The sequence below is a fragment of the Botryllus schlosseri genome, chromosome 14, assembly GCF_051294905.1.
Source record: "Botryllus schlosseri isolate E-star chromosome 14, Bs_hap1, whole genome shotgun sequence".
Classification (NCBI taxonomy): domain Eukaryota; kingdom Metazoa; phylum Chordata; class Ascidiacea; order Stolidobranchia; family Styelidae; genus Botryllus; species Botryllus schlosseri.
In genome coordinates, this window is record NC_137249.1 from 1,856,927 (window position 1) to 1,879,769 (window position 22,843).

Here is a 22,843-nt window from a genome sequence, read left to right on the forward strand (position 1 = left end):
ACAAACCAAAGGACCATTTAATGCAGTGAATTAATTATTGCAAATACATGGCAATAATGTTGTGCGGCCCGTCGCATCTGTCGTTGTTACAATGTCATCCGTTATGCATGGAAAGTTGAGAACCGCTGCCCTATCGATACGAATAGTTGTTGTCCGTTTTGTGATGGTCGTGGAAAATTCCACGTCAAAACCGTTCGGAAGCCAACGTTTCCTTGTTTGCGTCAAACCATCAGATCTGATGGTTCATCACGTGAGCTTCCTGATAATAGCGATTCTACGTATTTCATAAACGATAACGATGGTCTGACTTCCTCGAAATCACAGTCGGCGCTGAAGCAACACACCATATCGTTATTGCACACTTGCATACGTTTTGCAATTGATAGAAAGTTGATTGCGTATCTAAAAATGAAATTTCTAATAAATTGATGCACGCGGAACTATGATAGACATTTGGGTGTGTGGCTTAGTTGAAGTTATGGTCGCATTATATTGCGCACCGACCCATCCCATCTATCTTATAAAATTCAGTTCATAAAATGTCGCTCAAGGATTGGATGTTTTTGATCGCGGTCTGCTCGCGTTCATCAGGTACGAACCAATTCTGTTCCATTTCGAATCGGATTGAAATTTCTCTTTTTCAGCCCAATTTTGCTCGAGAAGTTACGTTGACGGCAAATGGATCTCAGAGGGGGATTGTGGGGTTGGTATGCAAGTAATTTTACGTCTCTGACAAACGTTCTATACTCTGTGTACATTTCATGTAGGGTGCGGACATGATATCGGAGATAATGAGGGATCTTGAAGGGCGATCAGAAGAAGAGAAGAAGAAATGGACTGTGAGTCGATTTTGAACTCTTTCAAAATTCCATCGTTTGTAACGCAACGAACAACCTCGGTGCAAGATAAGGTCGAGGCATGAAATTTTGTACCATCGAACCTCGAACACGAGGAATTCATGATATTTGTGAGATTTTGATTGCGTGCCGAATTCCTTGCATAGGTTTTCCAGCGAAGAAAACACGGAAACGTGGATTTCTACCGAGGTTGGGATGACTACGTGAAAGGATTCGGAAATCGTGATGGAGATTTTTGGTTCGGTAGGAAGGTTTCGAATTGTATGTGTAATGAAGCTGATTCTGTATTGAATAAATCTTTTCTGCGTCATCCAGAGCAGCAGTGCTATTCAACCTTTTTTGTCGTGGTTCTCACCCTTTTCACGTTAACACAAATCTCGTACACCCCTGACTGCATAATACACCGATTCCGTAGTTAGCCTAATCTAGGGGTGTTCATTACTGTTCAACCTTTTTGCTATTCACGGCGGTATTTTGATTACTTATAGGCCTACTTTGCGTACGGCTGCATTCCATGCAGCGGAGAGTCGTCATGGCCCATCTGGACGACAAATACTCATGTTAAATTGGCTACTAATATTAACTTCGTACCACGGAGAGCCCTTGTCCTGTTCTATGCCATCATCGATTTCTTGAGATCCTACCATGTGCATAAAATTTTTTAATTGTACTCGCAGTGCACCCCGCAGGCTTACTATATATGCACCAAAATCACGAGTATAAATGCCAGGAAAGGTTATCGGGATCCGTTTTCTGATCGCGCGGGGACGAGAAATACTTCAACCTGGTGAATTATTATTATTATTATTATTATAACGACAGTGGTGCTTTTAGCCTGCTTAGGGCTTTGTGCTCCACGACAAGATAATTCAACGGTTCAATGCATTTCTTCTGGTCTTTTTTTTCATTTTATTGCACTCTCTCAGTCTCTCAGGCACGCTTCATCATCTTATCGGTTCTGTTGCTGCCGAATTATAGCTCGGCTCACTGAAGTTTGGCTTTTTAGCACACTGCTATCGCAGTGAGGTCGGCGATGAGGAGCCCATATAACCTCCGAACCTGGTGAATGAATTGCGTCGACAATAATGGTCGTTTCATATGTTACTGTAGAACATTTCTCTATTCTCAACCCACGTGATCAGATTTACCAGGTAGAGTTGATGGACAAGGTGCCTTCGAAAATTTTTGGCACAAATTAATGATGATGCATCTTTCAGTTTTTATTAATCACTTTGTTACATGTTGTCGCATTGTTGTAAGTAGAATTGTAGGGTAGCAATCTCCCCTACAATTTTTCACGTGTCTGGGAAAACTCTTCAACTCACTGCGCGGTCCCTTAAACAAGAGTGCGTAACATAGGGTTGCCACGGCTGGACTCCCGATTTACACGCATTTTCCGGTAATATGAGGTGTTGACTGAAGAAAGATCATCACTTTGACTCGAATCCCGATTTCTCCGAATTTTGCGAAACTCTGACGTTCGCTGCGACGGTCTCGAGGTTTTTTTGGCATTTTAATACAATTTCTACGAAAATAGATTGTCGTCAATTTGCTCTTATGATCATCAGTGCCTTCTGCAAAATATATATACGGTGATAATTTTTGTCGAACCATCACAGGGACGCCCATATATATATATATATATATTGAAATCACCCAAACGCACCAAAAAAAACCCTTCATTCGTGAGACGCACACGATTCAAACTTCGTGTGCTTTATGGGGCGCATCATGTTCCTCTGCTGTTCGCATTTGTACGGTGAGGCTCAGATTGCAACGACATTATAATATTAAAACCGAAAAATCCAAGTCACCCTGAATCGCGCTAAGCGGGAAGAAAATTCTTAGGTTGAATTAAAATCTCTCAACGATTTGGGAACCAATTCGTAAATTCAAATTGCATATTGACGGCCGCCATCACACGTTAATTTGATTATGTGTAGGCAGCCCAATAATCATGGGTTTACGGCTGCATGTGGCCGTACGTCCGAAATAAGGATGAAGCTGCAAGCCTGCAACGTAAAGTAAACGCTAAATACTGATCAGGGCTCGAGGTTACCGGACCACCATATAACACAGTGGCTCTTAAACTTGACCCCCATGACTATACGCCTGCCACTGCACACTGCTTCACTATTTTTAAGCTTGTCGCATTACGAAATATTTCAAAATGTCTGAGCTATCGCGGCAGTTTGCTCGAGAATCATTATAGACAGATATCGCAAGCTGAACACATGTTAACTCCACTCTGTTCTACTCCACAAGGAACCAAGAAGCCAATTACCAATGGTTAAATGATGATAGGAGAAACTTTTTTTATGACATCACAAAAGGAATGTAATTTGCAAGCTGCACACAGCTGATATGAAAATTGTACGATATGGCACACCCGGTCAACCTGTTCTGAATCAGGTTGTGTATTTATTGTGATAGCTAATCATCGGTCCATTGTAATGAGGATCTCGTACACCCTTCTAGTGGTACACGCTTTAAAAATTATGGTACACCCTGGCTTAGGGCATGGGTGGGCGAACTGCGGCCCGCAACATAGTTTTTTGCTGCCCGCGAAAGGCTCGGCGCGATAGCTTGACCTCAAGGCCCACGCTTGTGAAAGGCTTAAACTGCTAAACATCACAGAAAGTCAAAACGGGAGTGAATTTCGGATCACGAGGGTAGTTTTACATTGGCCACTCCAGCAAATATTTTACTTGTAGTGCTGTACTCGAAAAAAACGATTCGCGCGTATATTAGGTAGAATCGTTCTCAATATGTGCAGAAGTATTTATATTTATAAAATCTATATATTTTAGTGGGGGCGTATTTGAAGCTAACATGGTTATGAAGCTGTCAGCATTGTGTGTCCTGGAGTTGATCAAAAAGTAGAATCAGCGAATATGAACAGATCACTGCTCGGTGCTCATGTTCACCGATTCAAATCTCTATCCCGTTCTAAGAATCGGGACAACCGATTTTCCTCCCTAGTTTTAAAAATTGGCTGAGGTTGACCAGCTTAAGAAATTTTGACCATGTTTCTGACTCGTGTAATAAACAAACATGTATAATATTTCCATATCCTCAATATATAATGAAATACCAATGTTGCGTTTTGGTTTATAATCCGAATTTTACATAGTTCGACCCGTGAATAGATTATGATGTTGAATGCGGCCCACGAGCTAAAAAGTTTGCCCACCACTGCCCATAGGGTTTACGATACACCCGGTTGAAGAGCTCTGATCTTCGGAATGTTACGCCCTACACCCATTTCTCAAAAAGCATATTACACACAATCCATCAAATGAGTAGGCCTATCCTATGTTTACAAATTCAATGCGAGCGTTGAAGTTCGTCAGCCAGTTGTGCGAAACGAGGCAGTATAGCTCTTCCCACAAGCGTATCAACATACTTCATATCATTTCTTTTTCATTCTATTACAACGAAATCCTTGATCACAAAGGTAAATCATTGACATGCGCACAAGAATGGAAATCGATTTTTGACTGAGATCTCGGCAGTCAGGAATGTTGAGAAGCTATTTCAGAACCTTTGAATTAAATCTCACCGTATAGTTCATTATGTTTCCTCACCAATCACGAAAGACAGAAGACGCAACTAGCAAGCTAATCACATGATAATTGTACCCTATAAGGAACCATAACCATCAGTTAACTCGTTAGGAGAAAATTCTTGCCCATCACAAATATAATGTAGGCTACATTGTACAAGTACTTACAGGTACAAGTAGCTATTTCCGAGACATGTCCAGTGTCCACATAATTCAAGTGGAAGTACTTTTAGATGCAGATGGAAAGGCGGCTACTTTTGAGATTGCGACTGATACAAAAGGGCAAATGGCACCGCAGTCGTAATGATCATTTTTCTCATCGGCAAAACCGATTTGAGTACTCCAAAAAAGTGATGATTACTGACCACCCGAGTCATCGGGCTATTGTACTGCGGTAACTGGTACGCCGCATCAATGCTGTACAGCCCCTATAATGATGGTACACGCTGGGGTGTAGGATAAATCAGGTTTAAAAGCGCTGGTTATAGCATTTTCAAAACCATCAATCGTTTCACAACGTTTGTCTCCAGGGCTCGAGGAATTGCATCTAATGACAAAGGACGGGGATATGGAATTGGAAATCAACATGATCACGAAAGATACAGGAACTCACTGGGTCGCTAAATACAGGCAAGCTCGATTCGTCCATTCATGCACAAATTATGAATTGATGGAATAAAAGCTGGTGAAAATAGGCATATTGACTCGTTGATGATGTTTGACGATTTTTCAACATCCAGCGACTTCCGCATCAGCCCCGGATCCGACTCCTACCGACTGCACGTATCTGAATACTCCGGGAATGCAACCTACGATTGTCTCACATATCACAACAATTTTCAATTCTCAACGAAAGACGCGGATCACGATGGTTCGTCGTCAGGGAATTGCGCTTCCGTCTTCGAAGGAGCCTGGTGGTATCGCAACTGCGCCAGGAGCAATCTGAATGGAAACTTCCACAGAGCAGGCGCGAAGGGATTTTGGTGGAATTTTGATGGGGTTTCCTCCCACCGCCGCCTGCGCTTCTCGGAAATGAAGATGCGTAAAAGATCGTGAAAAGCAGAAGTGACGTCACGGCCCCCAAGATCCTGACTTTCTTTAGTGCTCACTAACGGCTTTGAAAATGACATTGTGGGAACAGTTCTTTGTTATTCCCACTCGAAAAAACTTTTACTTTGACGATTCTTCATCTTTAATTCTTTCTGACTATTGTTTCAGTCTGGTTTCTTTCAATTTATATTATTATTATTCACCTATTATTAATTATCATTTATTATTATTCACCTATAAATATTTTCGTGTCATGTTCATTTTGACGTGAAAGACGCATTAAAATATGAAGAAAATCCAGAAGCTACTTGCGACCTTTCTACTTTTGGTATTTAACGAAAAATCTCAAAAAAGAGAACAAAATCTAAAAAAAGAGGACAAAATCTCAAAAAAGAGGACATTTGGGCGTCCTCCGAAGACACTTTCAAAAAAGTCAAAAAAGAGGACAAATCCTATTAAAAGAGGACATATGGCAACCCTATGCAATTCCCGATAAAATTGACCGATTCAATCTTGAATTATAGAAATTTTAGACAGAGCAGCACAACATATCTCGCTGATAAGTAGTGGGCAAAAGTTTAGCCCGATGGGGGTCTGGGGGCGAAGCCCCCATAAGTATGGTAATCACCCTTTGGGGGCCAAAGACCAATGTTTTTTGGGGCTGACGAAGTGCTCTCTCGGTCCTGACTATAGAGCCACATTTCTATTGTATTATCCACATTTTAATTTTACAGGACAGGATATATATCATCCTTGAATGATTCATACACAAGAGTATCCGTGGCTTGTCTATGTTATAAAAACTATAACATATGAAAAAAGGAAGAATATTTTGAAATGAATACTTCCATGATAATTGCACAGTGAATATTTCGAGATGTGCCACAATGAAACCATTCTACATGCCATCGTCAACAATATGTTTGCATATGTTTAATGGTTATATGAAATAATAATAATAATATTATAATAATTTATAGAGCGCCGAATATAACAAGATATCATTTTTTGTTTGTAATATTTTATTCGGCATGTTCAAAACATGAAGTATGCACACTGAATAAATATACTTGCGACTTCGGTCACCTTGCGAAAATTTAAAAACATAAACTCAGAACAAAACCCACCATTTACGGTGGTGGGGAAAAGATTTTATTTGACACTAGGCCGCTGTACATAAAAGGCAATAAAATATAAAAGTAAACGATATGTATAAAAGACGAAGTGCATAGCTGTAGGGTGGAATGAACACCAGAGGTGGTCAGTAACGAAGTACTTCTACTTTTTGGAAGTACTCAAGTAGTTTTCCTCTACTTCTGGTACTTACTCAAGTAGATCTGATTTTCTCTACTTCTACTTATACTTCGAAATATTTTATGATCTACTTACTTACTTTTCGCTATTTTCAGTTTGTCAAGTAGAAGTAGTTTAAGCCCCCAATGCGAAAGATAGCTTGGGGAATTTCGGGGCTGTTTTTACGGAGTACCAAAATTTAATTTTCATAAAAGTCAAGTAAAGCCCAGAAATTTTGTTGCGCTTCGCGCACAGTAGTTATGGAGTGACAAATATTTTTTCACGAAAGTATCAGTGAATATAATTTAGGTATCAGATTGCTTGGTTCCGCTCACACCGCATTGTCGCCCATATGAAATATTTCATCACAGTAAATATGGCCCACCATAACGTTTGAAACTACCGTTTCGCAATCTAGCAATTACCAATCATATCGTAATCTAGCAGCCCATTACGGGTCTTGCGGGGCCCCGGGTCTTGCTAATCTGGAAAGTCCAGCTTTTTCGAGCTACACTAAATATAACTTTTACGACCTACAATATTTGTTATTAACGTGTACTAATCGCGCAAAGTGATGAAGTCGTATCCGATGAAACTGCTATGTATTGCTCTTCGCCTAACCTTGGGGCCTTATAATTTGGGCAGGGCGCCATGCCATGATATTCTCTAAAACGGGGTCTTCCAGTAAACAAAGGATTAGTATCCCATTTTCATATCAATACTATAATTTGCATCCCATGATACGAAAAAATGCTTATGCTGTTGTAAATTGATACCTCCTGGGATGCATCAATACGAATCAAGCTCTCTGAACCTACCGCGTAGCTCAATTCGCAGCTTTTGACAGTATATGCTAACGAATTAAGACTGTTTTCAAAACTACTTACTTACGTGAGTAGATTTAAAGTCAGTCAATTCTACTTCTACTTCAAGTAGTTTTAGGTGGCTTATTGAAGAAGTACTTCTACTCGTACTTGAGTAGATTTTTTCGTGGCTACTTCTACTTCTACTTGAGTAGCTTTCTTGACTACTTTGACCACCTCTGATGAACACTACTCTACTAAGTAACGGTATAAATGAAGCGCAAACTTTATAGTGGACGTTCGAGCGGATCTTTCTGGAGTAGGAATGGGAAAATGACCTTTTTTTCGTCAACACAACAGGAATTTTAGAAGCCGTAGTTTTCTAGACCGGTCTCCTGACTTTTGTGTAAAAAGTGTTGGTTCGGTTTATTAGCAATTTTCATCATTTCAAAACACCACAATACTGCGATACAATGAAAAGAGGACGGAGTCGAAACGACTCGGACTAGTCTTAGCAATCAGACACCCGCCTGGCCTAGGCGATGTAAAGAGGAGGCATGCACAGTTGACACACTGAATGAAAAGTAAAAGAAGATAATTTAAAAAAGCAAGAGACAAAAATGAGGCGGCATGTCACGGAAGGCGAGATCGGTCAGGACGTAGTCCGATAATCCTGTACGGATCCCAAAATATGTCACACTAGCGTTATACAACGTGTGTTGAGTGGATGAAAATATAAAACCTTGCGACTGTTTGTTACTTTGTAATCTTCATTTGCGTCCTTTAGCAATCGTTTATAATCAAGCCTTCTCGAAAAGGATGCTTCAACTGCTATACAAAGCGTCGGAGAACCACCGATATTAGTTATTTAGGCCCTCGCAATGTAGGAAACATTCGAAAGTAATCGTCCATTGGCAAATTGATTGTAGATTAGCGTCAAGTGATTGCATTTTACAATAATTCGAATGAAATTTATAATCACTTGACGCGAATCTACTATCAATTCGCCGATGGGAGATTTCCTTCGAATGTTCTCTGCAATACAGAGGGCGTTTTATCTTGCAAGGAACGGACGATTGCGATAATTCCATAATCCATGTAGTTGTAGGCCTACTTGTACATAACAATGAGCGTTCAGTTGGTCACCGTTGCGAGGTTCAAAAGTATTTTTAATCCAATGTTTACGTATTGGGACAATGCTCTGGTCTACAGCATTCTCCGTTTGGCGAAAAGTCGCGTCAATTGGCTGTCACATACAGGATCATCGCAAAGATGGCGGCGCAACTGCAAGGAGAGTAGTCCTATATTGTCCTCTCTCCAGTCCAGATGATACCACCTGGGACCATAACAATATTCACTCAGGTTCATGAGTCACAGTTGCCGGTATGATGCACAAGCGTTGGATGCGAAAGATTAGTCTGTTGCGTGAAACCGAAGATTATGGTGACTCTGATGTAGCATAGCCTATGATTTCGAGATGATAGAGAACAACCACCTGACTATGAAGCGGATGAGCAATGGGCGTTCAATGCAGCAGAGCGTTGAGTCAGAACAATTGTCTGCGCAATAGGGTGTTCAAAAATAACTTTTTTTTTCAGATTCCAACCACTCACTGATTAAATTGTCTGGTTATACTCTTAAAAACGCTGCATACCAAATTTGGTTCAATTCTAACCATAATAAGCCGCCGCAGAGCCAATTAAAATTTTTGATTTCTTGTAAAAAATTTATATAAAACATTAAAAATCTTGCGTCAACCCCATGAAATTGTTGAGTTGTCTTCAAAAACGATGCAAAACAAATTCGACTAAATTCCAACCCGTAGAAGCAGAGTTATTGCAGTTAAAAGTTCTGGATTTGCAAAAATAGCATTGACGGCGGATAATCTCAGAATTATAAATGAAAAACTCAAATAACTCGGCTTCTACTGCTAATTGATATTCAATTATCACGCCATAGTGGATTCACATTGACAATTGAAAATATATAGGGTAAATAATATATCTCCTTTGACGAAATGTCTGTGCTATTGCTGTTGAACCTGTCATTTCGAGAGTTTCAACCATCCCATATCGACATACGTCGTAATCGGATGATAATTGTCCGTAGGCTCATATTACAAGTTTTTTCGAAAGTACAGTTATGGCATAATTTTTTTTTTAAAAGGCCATTGTTTAAAACACTGTTTAAAAAACATGTTTTCAACATATAGTGTTTTAAAACACCGTTTGTTTTAAATGCAACCATAGTAATAATGTTCTGCGGCCTGTCGCAAATGTCGTTGTAGCCATGTTATCCGTTAGATATAGCCTATGCTGGAAAGTTGAGAACCGCTGCAAATCAATACGAATAGTTGTTGCCCGTTTTGTGATGGTCGTGGAAAATTCCACGCCCAAACCGTACAGTTTGTTCGAAAGTCAAGTTTTCCTTGTTTGCGTCAAATCATCAGATCTGATGGTTCATCAGGTGAGCTTCCTGATAAAAGCGATTCTACGTATTTCAAAAACGATATCGATGGTCTGACTTCCTCGAAATCACAGTCGGCGCTGAAACAACGCATATCGTCATTGCACCGTTGCACACGTTTTGCAATTGATAGAAAGTTGATTGCGTATCTAAAAATGAAATCCTAATAAATTGTTGCACGCGGAACTATGATAGACATTTGGGTGTGTGGCATTAGTTGAAGTTGGTCGCACTATATTGCGCACCTACCCACCCCATCTATCTACAAAATTCAGTTCCGAAAATGTCACTCAAGTATTGGATTCTCATTATGTTCGTGATCGCGGTCTGTTCGCGTTCGTCAGGTACGAACAAATTGCGTTTCATTTCGAATCGGATTGGAATTTCTCTTTTTCAGCGCAATTTTGCTCGAGAAGTTACGTCGACGGCAAATGGATCTCAGAGGGGGATTGCGGGGTTGGTATGCAAGCAGTTTTACGTCTGCGACAAACGTTCTACTCTGTGTACATCTCATGTAGGGTGCGGAAATGATGTCGGAGATAATGAGGGATCTTCAACGCAGATCAGAAGAAGAGAAGAAATGGATTGTGAGTCGGTTTTGAAATCTTTCAAAATTCCACCGTTTGTAACGTAACGTACAAGTTCGGATAAGGCCGAGGCATGAAATTTTGAACCATCGAACCTCGAAGTCGAAGAATTCATGAGATTCGTGAGATTTTGATTGCTTATGCCGAATTCCTTGCAGATTTTCCAGCGAAGAATCAAGGGAAACGTGGATTTTTACCGAGGTTGGAATGATTACGAGAAAGGATTCGGGAATCGTGATGGAGATTTCTGGCTCGGTAGGAAGGTTTCTAATTTTAACCAAGTCCTTCAAGTGTAAGGATTTTGTCCGGGCTATTGTGTGAGTAATAAAGCTGATTCTGCATTGAATAATATTTGCTGCTTCATCTAGAGCAGCGCTCTTCAGCCTTTTTCGTCGTGGAACACTCTTTTCACTCAAAACTCGCACTCGTATAGGGTTGTTCAAAAATATCTTTTTTCGACGGATTCCAGTTATTCACTGATTTAATAGTCAGGTTGCCCTAAAATCGCTGCACAATGAATTTGTTGAGCTGTCTTCAAAGACGATGCAAGACAAATTCGACTAAATTCCTGCAGTTATTTGAGGTATTCGTTGATAATTCTCGGACAATCCACGACCATTTTCAACACAACTTACCTATATTAAAATCAAAAAGACCATAGTCACGAATTCGTTATACGTAGCGTGAAGAAAAATTTTGATTAATAAATCTGTCCAGATCATCATATCTTGTTGGTTTGCAAAATAATCTCCAGGGCTCGAGGAATTGCATGAAATGACAAATGATGGAAATATGGAATTGGAAATCAACATGATCACGAAAGATACAGGAATTCATTGGGTTGCAAAATACAGGTAAGCTTATGAATTATGAATCGGTGGGTTATAAGCCGATGAACAAAGCTAAACAAAGAGACACGAAACATATTCTTGTTATCATTTATACATAACTAAACCCTTAATCAATAGAATTATATACCTATCGTCTCGACCAACAAATTTCTTGTTACATAAAAACAGACGTTGGATAAAAGCAGCAAAGCACTCGACGGTGATATCCGACTCGGTGATCCCTCCCATCTTTATTCTCATTTCCAGCCACTTCCGTGTCGGACCCGCATCCGACAACTACAGACTGCACGTGTCTGGGCACTCCGGGAATGCAACCTACGATGGTCTCGCATACCACAACGGCCAACAATTCTCAACGAAAGACGCGGATCACGATGGGTCGTCGTGGACAAATTGCGCTTCTCTCTACGAAGGAGGCTGGTGGTTTGATTCCCTTTGTGGCAGTAATCTAAACGGGAACTTTAACAACACACAGGGGAGGGGAATCCAGTGGGAAGGCCTTCCCGCCCTCCTGCAATTCTCGGATATGAAGTTGCGGAAAAGATTGTGATCTTGACTTTTCTGGAGCTGTGACGTCACACTTTAAAAGGAACCTGTAACGTCACGCCGACATACGCCTGCGTCGCAGAATTAACCTTCCTGTTTAGCGTCATTTACGCCCATTTCACCAACCGTCCTCCTTTGCAGCTTCTAGAACTTCTAAGATGACGTATAGTGAAATGGGCGTAAATGACGCTAAACAGGAAATTCGTGGTTCGGACGCAAGTAGCTACTTTTTCGTGGTGAATTTACCATTTTTTCCCGATTCCAAAATATGATAACATAGTCAATATGACTTTCATTTTGATGATTCGACAAATGTCTAACTATATTGCCCTAACTATTCAGTATTCACCTATAAATATTTTCGTGCCATGTTATTTTGATGCATTGAAATCTGAAGAAAATCCAGAAGCTACTTATTGCGATCCCAGCACTTTTTACTTTGGAAATTTCTTCTACGTGTATTTGCGTATAACTTTATAATGTTACTTCTACTCCCACTTTCACCAACGACACCATACATTTCCTACTCCCACTCAGAGTTTGTCTGCTCACATACCTTGGCAGTCGCTACTTTAGCATTTTGAGAGGTGCTCATTAACGAAGCATTTTTCTTCTTTCCAGGAGTACACAAGTAGATTATGCGTACCTACACTAATTACACGAGTGGTTATGTTTTTGGTCTGCTTCTGCTTCAACTTCTAGGGGAGACCGGGGACAAATGTAACTAGGGGCAAATGTAACAATCGACCTCACCGCTAGTAGGATGGAGAAATCAGCTTGATATTTTAAGTGCGCATGCAGTAGTTATCTCTCCTATTATACCTGGAGTTACGTTGAGCTACGATGCGAAACCCCGGAATAATTTGCAAAAAACGAAATTTTTGACCCTCGAGTAAACTTTTTCTGGTCTGGAATAATTTGTCTCGACGAATAGTACCTCAAGTAGTTACAACGTAACATGTGTAGCTGGAACAATGTTACTATAGCCTACCGTGGTGATAGAAAGAATAGGACTTGCATCGCCGGGAAGGTACCATACTGAGACACTAATCATGGTCGAGCGTGTCAGGGGCAATCGTAACACTCTGTTACTTTTGCCCCGTTACAATATGTTATCAATTCTGAATGTCTTTGTTCATATGTTGGTATTACCATTCATCTACTGCAGAATAATCTTGCAACAGCCAGAAGTTCACCAGAACAGATACTGCCTTGCGATACCAATTCTAACATGATCATCTGTCGAAACGGCCATACAATAGTGGTGATGTGAATCTGACGGTTCGGTTATTTTCGTGATTCAACCACCCTTTCTCATGTTGATCGACTTTTGATGTGTCGAACTTCAATAGTCATGGCTTAATTCTCATCCTCTGACTTTGATCATGGCCCACTTACATTTTGATATTTGATGTGAACAATTTATGTTAATTTCCTACAGCACAGATAAATATCATTATAGCTTTGACGCCAGACAATGTTGCATCCTCGTTTTACTATACTATCATCGGCCCATTCAACCAAGATATGTTAGCCAAGTCGGTTTCGCACCTTCGCAGGTGACGGAATGACCAAGCCATTATGCCCGCTGAACAACAGAACCTTGGTAGAAGAGGCCGAATATGTGTAGGGATATGATGGAATGAATGTGTCTCTTGTACACTTTAAGCTTGAACAAGACACGAAGGGTAATATTGCATTCAGAGGCCATAAATGCGATGGGGCGTAGCCTGGAAGCGTTCAAACGTATCTTCCTTTAGTTTCATGCAATATTACAATTTGTGCTTCCGTTTTCGTTGTTCATTTAGTTTGTGTTTAGTTATAAATAACACTGTTACAATTGCCCCGCAAGGGTGGTACAATTGCCCCTGGGTACGGGGCGATTGTAACATTTGAGCAGCGATTTTTGCGACCCAAAATTTCCATGATTGATTGTTGTTTGAGTTCCAATTTAGTTTTCATATCAACTATCGAGTTGTTGGCTTCTTTATATAAAACTTTGGAAGTGAAATTTCCACGAGAAAAACACGTAATGTTGGAAAATACGAAAAGTGTTACAATTGTCCCCGGTCTCCCCTACTCTGCTTCCACTTGTACCGAAGAGCTTTACGAGCAAAAATATATATTGGTCTGGAAGACTTAATTACTATTTCACACATTTGAAATCGCTACTTCTACTTAGAATAAGTAGCCTACTATTTGTACTTCTATTTGATTATCAACATCCCTATACTTTTACCACCTCTGCATAACAACGGTTACCAATTACTTTTCCGAGCAGTCAAGGAGGTTTTGCCCGCTTTTACTACCTAATCGTGTGGTTACGTGTTTAGACTGCTTCCAATTATACTCAAGTATTTTACGCCAAATTGCTTACTTTTTTGGAAATCGTTTGGGCGACAGGCTGGACAGAAAGTCTTCCTATATCCCTGCCTGGGTTGCGAAGGAAACCGCTGCACATGCTTCATGCTTGCCGAGGGAAAACAAAGAAGCCCTGGTAAACACGACAAAGGAGCTTCTGAAAATAGAGCAAGGTTCCACCCTCGTTGAATTAAACTATACAGATAAACGAATACTATACTTCGTCTGTTCATATCGGGCCCCGGGCGTGCTTTTAAATGCTCTAGGGATTGGCTGAGTCAACCTATTGATATGCTTTGCCTTTATCAGATTCTTGCAGTCCATGAATTCCTACTTCAGTTCTGTCAAAGTCGTCAATGATGCCGCAGAAAGTGGTGTGAAGCTGAGCACAGACTATACAGTATGCGCATCCGCAGGTATACAGACATTAAGTTCTAATTGCTGCAGTACATCGGAATCGAATCAGGCCGTAGCCGATGGTTCCTATTATAACAACTTTGAATTGATGTCGAATACAACGTTAATTAGTGTCGAGTGATCCTCAGGTGGGATTCAAGCGCTAAATATTTCCAATAGTACAGTACCAATAACTCGAAAAGAGCGACTGGACTTCGACCTCGTACACATTGTATTTTGCTACTCCTTAAAATATGGGGCCATCACTAAATCAGAAGTGAACTCTTGTATACAATAAACACTTCTATATTTCTGAAGAAATTCGTGCGAATACAACAGCAACACCGTAAAATACAAACGTAAATTGTGTAATGTAACTATAGGCAATGAAGTGCAAATAACAATATGAACAGCTTTTGTTGCACGGCAGAAAAATTCAAAGTCAGAACTGCCACTCAGAAGTACAGATTCGCCAAAAACAAAATCAAGGCAATAACCGAACGACAGTGAAGATAATGATTTCAGTTTCCACAAAATTACAGAATAAAAGAGTCAGACACCGTGAAGCCTGGCCAACGCCGTTTCTGAACTCATGAATATTTGTACGACGAGCCGAGTATGTTTTGGGAAGAAAAAGCTCGCGAAAAAGCCGGTCTCTCGCGTTCGTCGCCTAACGTCGAGTCAGACGAGTCGGAGTCTTCAGAATGGAACGCGTTTTTCATTCGCAAATCCAAATCGGACGTAGCTCCGTCAGGCTGCAAGAAATTCATAAAATTTTCAATTAGAGAAAACCTCCAGACTCTTGTTGCAAATACATCTACTGGCATGACGCCATACGGGGGGGGGGGGGGTAACTGGTTATTTTTGAAAATTGCAACGATTTGTATGGTCATTAGTATTTTGCAATAGTCGCAAAGATACATGATGCAATTTAGATAGCACCCTTTAGATTACCTGCTAAAAGTAGGTGGACTTTCGACCAAGTCTACTTTTTCCAAACAACTTTGAGAGTTTATGACTGCCAACGCCCGTTATACCAAGTCACATCGCAAGTCATTTCGAATAAATTTTGACTCAAGTCAAGTCATTAAAAATCACGCCTGGAGTCAAAGCATTAACTGAGCCGTCACAACACTTAGTGTTAGTGCTTCTAATTTCGAATTGCAATTTACCTCCGACAGAATTTCAGTGCTCGTTCCTCCAGCGGTCATCGTTTCAGGCGAGGATTCGTAGCCCATTTCAAAGTCGATCTCCGACAGCTCTGAAACGAAACAGGGCAAGAAATTCAACAAGAAATCGGATGATACAGTCACAAATCACATATCCGCGAAATACTACATAGCAGGGGTGGGCTTCACGCGGCTCTGAGCCTTTAATTGTGGCTCTTTATTGATTGTACATGCGTTTCGCGATTTTGCTAGAGAGATAGACCCTGATTATGAAGCGATGCAATCTATCGCGTATTAACGATATGCGTATTGTTTTCCTGTTGTTTATTTCCTAATGGTTTACGTAGCACTTGTACAATTCAGGGAAAGGTGGCACTACAGGGTTAGAACTTTGCAATCGAACTCTCAAATCAAGTTCACACATACGTTTCACCCGCCACAATGGTGCATGGTTATCAATCAATCATAAATCATTGTGTGCAACGATGAACTTCATAATTAATCATGCCAACGCAGGTTGCCATTATTTCCAGGCTAACAATGGTGAATATGTCTATCCCATTTGCATTGTAAAAGCTAGCAATAACTGCACAGTTTGTCCAAGGAAATATCGTGGAGCGATAATTGCAAGAAAAGAAAGTATGAATAGCAATATAGAATGGGAGGAAGAGTTTGCATTCACTCAGTGATAATGGAGCCGCTGTGTCTTATCTGCCAAGATTTGCTCAATAATATTTACAAAGCTTGATACATCATTACGAAACCAAACACTAAAACTGTATTCGATAGTCTACATTTAATTGTGATTGTGACAGAATATATTGGTATTTTTGAATTTTTGTGTCGTGGCCCTTTTAAAACTACAATTTTCGACATGCGGCTAGCACAATAAGCAGTTCAGCCCATTCCCATTATATTATAGCCTTTTAAACTTCAATTAAAACTTTAATTAAAATCAATTTATTCATACATTTATCCAGGGCTGTAACCAAGTCACACGGTTCCGAGTCACAATTCAATCTCACTTTCGCAGTTTTAGCCCGAGACAAATCGAGTCATTTTCAATTCACCACCGAGTCAAGTTCGAGAACAAGCCAGTGAGTAGAGGGTCGAGTCCAAGTTATTCTGTCCACTATTCAGTTTTTAGTTCAATTCGGTTCAACCCACTTTTTTCAACTCTGCTCGAGTGATATAGAATGGCTCGCATTCATAATATCATAGTTTTCCTCAGTCTTAACAGTTTTTGGTCCTATTTTCCAAGTATCAGGACTTATAGATGAAATACCAATCATGTAATGACTTTACTATTCTTCGAAGTTATAGGGAAATGTCTGTCTTGGCAGTCTTAGTCTCGAGTTGTATGAACCAATGGCGATTCGCGAGCGATCTTATACTACTACATGTCAAAATGATGCTTCAAAAGATACAATTTTCGCACTTCAGCTGCAGACTCATTAACCCTCTCGCTACTGCAGCTTACAACCTCTACTAATCGCCTATCGCTACCCTGAATCGTGGCTTTCTGGCAGATATATTAACCTTATGTTATAAGGCAGTGGTTCCCAACCTTTTTCGACTCATCGCCCCCTTTTCAAACACCACACCGATAATCGCCCCCCAAATATTGGGAACCGAAAAATGGGCTTACAGACTGAAATCACCGGCGAGTTGACGAAGAAAATAGGTCAACTTTTCGGCTCGACCTCGAAATTACACTTTTCCAGCTAAATTTTGGTATTTTGGTGAGTTGACTAAATTTTGGTATTTTGGTGAGTTGACTAACAAAAAAGGTGATTTCTTCGACTTGATTCCAAAAGGACCGTAACAGCACTTCGGCACCCCCCCCCCAATACGTTGGTCTTGACCCCCTCCTCCATGGGGTGATAAAACCAGCTTCTGCACCCCTTAGACTCAACTCCCACGATACCTCTTTACCGCTACCTCTCAGCACAAATTGTTGGACTCTTTAGTTAGTGGCCCTAATTCGCGTGAAGCGCGAAAAATTTCTATCATTCATGATTGAATCGGTCAATATGATCGGGAATTGCATATATATTGCTGTCAATTTTTATCCTCCCTCTGCTCATATGTATTCAGATTAACCGGTAAGGCTGAGTGAGGTGTCTTGGAAAATGTAGGGCCCGTAAATAATAATTGAACATACTCAGGCGGACCCGTGGGTATAATGACTTTGTTACGTAATGACATTTCGTGGCCTGTCTGCTCTGTCAAAAGATATTCAAATCGTCCATACCTACTAAACTAAAAGACGCACACGATTTCAAATTGGTATTTCTGCACTGGCAATGAATTTTTCTCTGCGAGATGGAATTTTTTGTGGGGTTCTGATTGCTAGGACAGTAACATTTGGCGCCAGCCATTTAGGCGCCTATGGACAATTAAATAAATATGTACATCGTATATATATCGAAGTCGGTCAGCATAAAGGCAGTCCTTTTCCGCAAAGGTTTTCTCGTTCTGGCACACTTCTCGGTGTCGCATGTTACATTGCCTGAAATTTCATATGTCTTGGTGCGTCATGGTGTGATATTGGCTGACGCCGAGATGCCCATTTCTAAACTCATGCGTATTATTTCTTGGAGGAATGGTATCCCATAAGCAAGAAATATGAGACCACGAAATTTTTTTGAAAAAGTTGCCCAAATTTCCTTAATAATACTCTATAATTAATGTTAATTCACGAAAAAACTGTGGTCCCCCTTCGAGCTCTGGCCGCCGTCCCAATTGGGGGTTTGGGTGTGGCAGTTACGGTCATGGATGCCAATAGAGCCATTTCAACGTGCCGTCGCCCCCTATCGCCCCCTTCGTCCATTTTCGCCCCCTTGGCTATTTTCGCCCCCCTGGACCGACAAATCGCCCCCTGGGGGGCGATATCGCCCACGTTGGGAACCACTGTTATAAGGCATCACAAATTGTTCATATGTTTTCATCATCGTGTTGGTTATAATAAATTCCACCACGAGCATACATTCAGAGATCATTTTGCAATTTTTGATCCATCGTTACCACATCTCCCCTACGTAATCATAATAAAGAATATCGTCCTGGTGTAAAATGACCAATGTTGTCGCAACACTATGAATATAAAACAAACAAACCAAAGGACTGGTTAATGGAGTGAATTAATTATTGCATATACAATAGCCTAATGTTATGCATGGAAAGTTGAGAAAAGATGCCCTATTGATACGAATAGTTGTTGCCCGTTTTGCGATGGTCGTGGAAAATTCCATGACCCCAAAACCCTACAGTTTGTTCGAAAGTCAACGTTTCCTTGTTTGCGTCAAACCATCAGGTTTGATGGCCCACTATAGGTGAGCTTCCTGATAATAGCGATTCTACGTACTTCATAAACGATAGCGATAGCCTGCCTTCCTCGAAATCACGAAATCATAGTCGGCGCTGAAACAACACATCGTGTCGTCATTGCACAGTTGCACACGTTTTGCAATTGATTGAATGTTGATTGCGTATCTAAAAATGTGGCTTAGTTGAAGTTTGGTCGCATTATATTGCATACCTACCCACCCTATCTATCTATAAAACTCAGTTCCTTATCTGTCAGTCAGTAAAATCAGTTCCTCTGTGTCTTATCTGTCAAGATTTGCTCAATAATAATTACAAAGCTAGTAACTTGATACATCATCACGAAACCAAACACTAAAACTGTATTTGATAGTCTTCATTTAATTGTGATTGTGACAGAATACATTTGTATTTTTGAATTTTTGTGTCGTGGCTCTTTTAAAACTATAATTTTTGACATGCGGCTTGCACAATAAGCAGTTCAGCCCACTCCTATTACATTATAGCTTTTTTACCTTCACTTAAAACTTTAATAAAAATCAATTTATTTATACATTGATCCAGGGTTGTAACCAAGTCACATGGTTCCGAGTCACAAGTCAATCTCACTTTTTAAGTTCTAACTCGATTCAAGTCGAGTCATTTTGAATTCACCACCGAGTCAAGTTCGAGTACAGGGTCGAGTTCACTATTCAGTTTTTAGTTCGATCCGGTTCAACCCACTTTTTTCAACTCTGCTCGAGTGATATAGAATGGCTTGCATTCATAATACCATAATTTTCCTCAGTCCAAACAGTTTCTGGTCCTATTTTCCACAGGGTTGTAATCAAGTCACAAGGCTCCGAGTCACAAGTCTATCTCACTTTTATAGTTTCGACTCGAGTCAAGTCTAGTCATTTCAATTCACCACCGAGTCAAGTCCGAGTCCAAGTCAGCGAGCAGAAGGTCGAGTCCGAGTCATTGTATAGACCGCTCAGTTTCCAGTAAAAGTGTTGGTATATCCACTTTTTATAACTCTGTTTGGTGATATCGAATGTTTCGCCTTTATAATACACCAATTTTCCTCACTTTTAGCAGTTTCTGGTCGCATATTCAAGTACCAGTACCAACAGACGAAATCCCAATGGTGTGTTGGCTTCGGAATTACAATGAAATATCGGTCTTGGCCGTCTTAGTCTCGAGTCATATGACTTGGTTCGCGTTATGTACAATGACTCGAGTACAAGTCAAATAATTTTACAGATTTAAAAAAAAATAACTCGAGTCAAGTCGAGTCACCAAAACAGCTTTTTCTGGCGAATTTTTGAAATGGCGTACCTCTCGTTAGCAGGAAAACTTCTTCGGGATTCTTTTTCCGCAAAATTTCAGACAAATCCGTGAACGATAAATTGGCTTTCAGCTGAAGGTCCAATGAAAGGGAGGAGATTACCGGCGGCACACATCGAGGCATATTCCATAAAACTCACATTTCCTACGGAAAGTTTCTTGCGTATGGCAGTGAGTTCGTCTGTCTGCGCTGACATGCGTCTCTGCTCGGTGCCGACTTGGAAAAGGTTCTGCCAGAATTGCTTAGCCCACTCTTCCGTGCAAACGCTCTTGCCGAAATCGTAGCCGACGTCGAGAATTTCAGGCCATCTGCAACCACGGCAGGTCGATGGTCAGTGACAAAGTAATTCTAACTACTCATCAAAATATTATCTTGTTCTGCTTGATCAGTTTTAGGCAAATCCAAGGCTGTAATGACTTAAGTCACAATTTTTATTCGACTCAAATTGACTTGAGTAAATTTGAGTATTGACTCGACTTGAACTCGAGTCATTGCACATGATTCGATCAAGTCAAATGATTCTATATCACTTGTTCAAGTCTCATATATCAAGACCAATAATTAAGAAGTAGACCCAGAAACTGTCTTTTATCTGTTCCAATAAACATGTTTACAGTGAGAAAAATGTGTATATTATGAAGCCGAGGCCTTCGATATCACCCTAGAGTTTCATACAAGTGAGTTAAACCTGACTTAAGCTTGATACTGAGCAGTAAACACCATGACTCGGAATCGGGCTCGAGTCTTAACATGGACTTGACTTGGTAGTGAATTGAAAATGACTCGACTTGACTCGAGTTAAAACGATAAATGTCAAATTGACATGTGACTCGGAACCCTGTGACTTGGTTACAACCCTGGGCAAAACTACTTTGCGCATAATGGATTTTGAAAAGTAGAAAGCAGTTTTACGATACCTCTGCATCAATTTATGAGTGACGCAGTCGGAAGAACCGTGTGAAATAGCTCCTATATCACGATAATTAACTCTATTTTCAAAGAACAATTTTCTACGGCATATTATAAGCAATAAATCAATAACAATCATTTTACTTTCCAAAGTCCATGGTCCTGTACTGCATGATAGGCGGGCGCAGATACGTGCAGTAGTCGCTTGAAACGACAAGGTCCAGAAGGTAATGGCAGGAAATGTAGGAAAGTCTCGATTGAATTTCGTTCATGTCGGGCACCTGTGTGGAAAAAAGTTGATCCCGTCAAGAATAATCTATTGTGAAGATTTAATTTTATATATATCATCAATAGAGTATAGTGATAGGAGTACTTGTTTCTGAATTGTGTATTAGGCTTTGAGTCAAATATTATAGCCAGGGTTGTAATGACTCGAGTCGCAATTTTTTGGTGACTCGAATTGACTCGAGTCATTTTTACGAATGCGTAAAATGACTCGACCCGAGTCAATTTTTGTATTGACTCGACTTGCACTCAAACCAAGTCATACGACTCGAAACTGGGACGGCCATGACATACATTTCATTGTATCTTCGAAGAATGAGCAAGTCACAACATGATTGGTATTTCGTCTATCAGTCCTGATACTTGGAAAATGGGGCCGAAAACTGTTAGGACTGAGGAAAATTAATATATTACAAACTGCGAGATATTCTATATTACTCGATAGAGTTGAAAAATTGGGTTGAAGCGGATTGAACTCAAAACTGAGCAGTCAACACAATGACTTGGACTCGACTATATACTCCCTGACTTGGACTCGAACTTGAATCGGTGGTGAACTGAAAATGACTCGACTTGACTCGAGTCAAAACTATAAAAGTGAGATAAACTTGTGACTTGGTTACAACCCTGCTTTGTACTACATGTTTCGTATGCTGCGATACGACCAATCAAAGTTCTAAGCCTTTCACAGTTGAATATAGCATTGAATCTATAAATCTCGTTGATAAATGAACTCTTAGTGACAACAATTTCAGTACTCACACAACCCTACACAAATCATTGGAATTAATACTCGACTTATATAGTAGTTCTCAAATCATCGCACCCAGCCCTGTTGAGCAATCACTCAACAAATCGACATATTACATACCTTGATGTGGCCGGTCCATCTGCCAGTCCATCGTTTCCACAGCAGCCACCATCCAGACAACTGGTCACCGTAGTTTGTGAAATCAGATTCAGAAGCCGCGCCCACATCAACAGCAATCACACGACAGGCACCTCTAGACCTGGCCACGTCACCTGTACAGCACAGCACAGCACAGTTATC

General features: G+C 40.5%; 3 protein-coding genes across 7 annotated transcripts in view; 2 read left to right on the top strand and 1 right to left on the bottom strand.

Annotated features, from left to right (window-relative positions):
- The first annotated feature begins 193 nt into the window (after positions 1–193).
- Positions 194–5,777, top strand: LOC145455729 (ficolin-1-like). The gene is made up of 6 exons (XM_080333709.1): positions 194–591; positions 645–703; positions 768–839; positions 1,004–1,100; positions 4,953–5,052; positions 5,163–5,777. Exons 1-6 carry the CDS (start codon positions 540–542, stop codon positions 5,476–5,478), a joined length of 696 nt encoding a protein of 231 aa, XP_080189835.1. The 5' UTR covers positions 194–539; the 3' UTR covers positions 5,479–5,777.
- Positions 5,778–7,632: 1,855 nt separating this feature from the next.
- The window catches only part of LOC145455728 (fibrinogen-like protein A), an 89,213-nt gene continuing 74,002 nt past the window's right edge, over positions 7,633–22,843 (top strand). Inside the window, exons 1-6 of one of the 2 annotated variants that reach the window (XM_080333708.1) lie at positions 7,633–10,378; positions 10,432–10,490; positions 10,553–10,621; positions 10,780–10,876; positions 11,376–11,475; positions 11,719–14,591. In XM_080333708.1, coding sequence (XP_080189834.1) covers positions 10,318–10,378; positions 10,432–10,490; positions 10,553–10,621; positions 10,780–10,876; positions 11,376–11,475; positions 11,719–12,022 — 690 coding nt within the window. In that variant the 5' untranslated portion in view covers positions 7,633–10,317 and the 3' untranslated portion in view covers positions 12,023–14,591. Of the gene's footprint in view, positions 10,379–10,431; positions 10,491–10,552; positions 10,622–10,779; positions 10,877–11,375; positions 11,476–11,718; positions 14,592–22,843 lie in introns of those variants that run through there. The other variant, XM_080333707.1, reaches the window with a different exon arrangement.
- LOC145455725 (patatin-like phospholipase domain-containing protein 6) overlaps positions 15,061–22,843 on the bottom strand; it is a 30,398-nt gene continuing 22,615 nt past the window's right edge. For all 4 annotated transcript variants that reach the window (XM_080333704.1, XM_080333701.1, XM_080333703.1 and 1 more), the window contains 6 exons: positions 22,664–22,815; positions 21,652–21,788; positions 20,738–20,906; positions 20,589–20,670; positions 15,948–16,036; positions 15,061–15,530 (listed from right to left, as the gene is read on the bottom strand). In XM_080333704.1, the coding sequence (XP_080189830.1) occupies positions 15,366–15,530; positions 15,948–16,036; positions 20,589–20,670; positions 20,738–20,906; positions 21,652–21,788; positions 22,664–22,815 (794 nt within the window). In that variant the 3' untranslated portion in view covers positions 15,061–15,365. The remainder of the gene's footprint in view (positions 15,531–15,947; positions 16,037–20,588; positions 20,671–20,737; positions 20,907–21,651; positions 21,789–22,663; positions 22,816–22,843) is intronic.

Coding starts and splice junctions, on each gene's coding strand:
- LOC145455729 (XM_080333709.1), top strand. CDS start 540: ATGTCGCTCAAGGATTGGATGTTTTTGATCGCGGTCTGCTCGCGTTCA. Junction 592..644: donor GGTCTGCTCGCGTTCATCAG/GTACGAACCAAT, acceptor TCTCTTTTTCAG/CCCAATTTTGCTCGAGAAGT. Junction 704..767: donor TCTCAGAGGGGGATTGTGGG/GTTGGTATGCAA, acceptor CATTTCATGTAG/GGTGCGGACATGATATCGGA.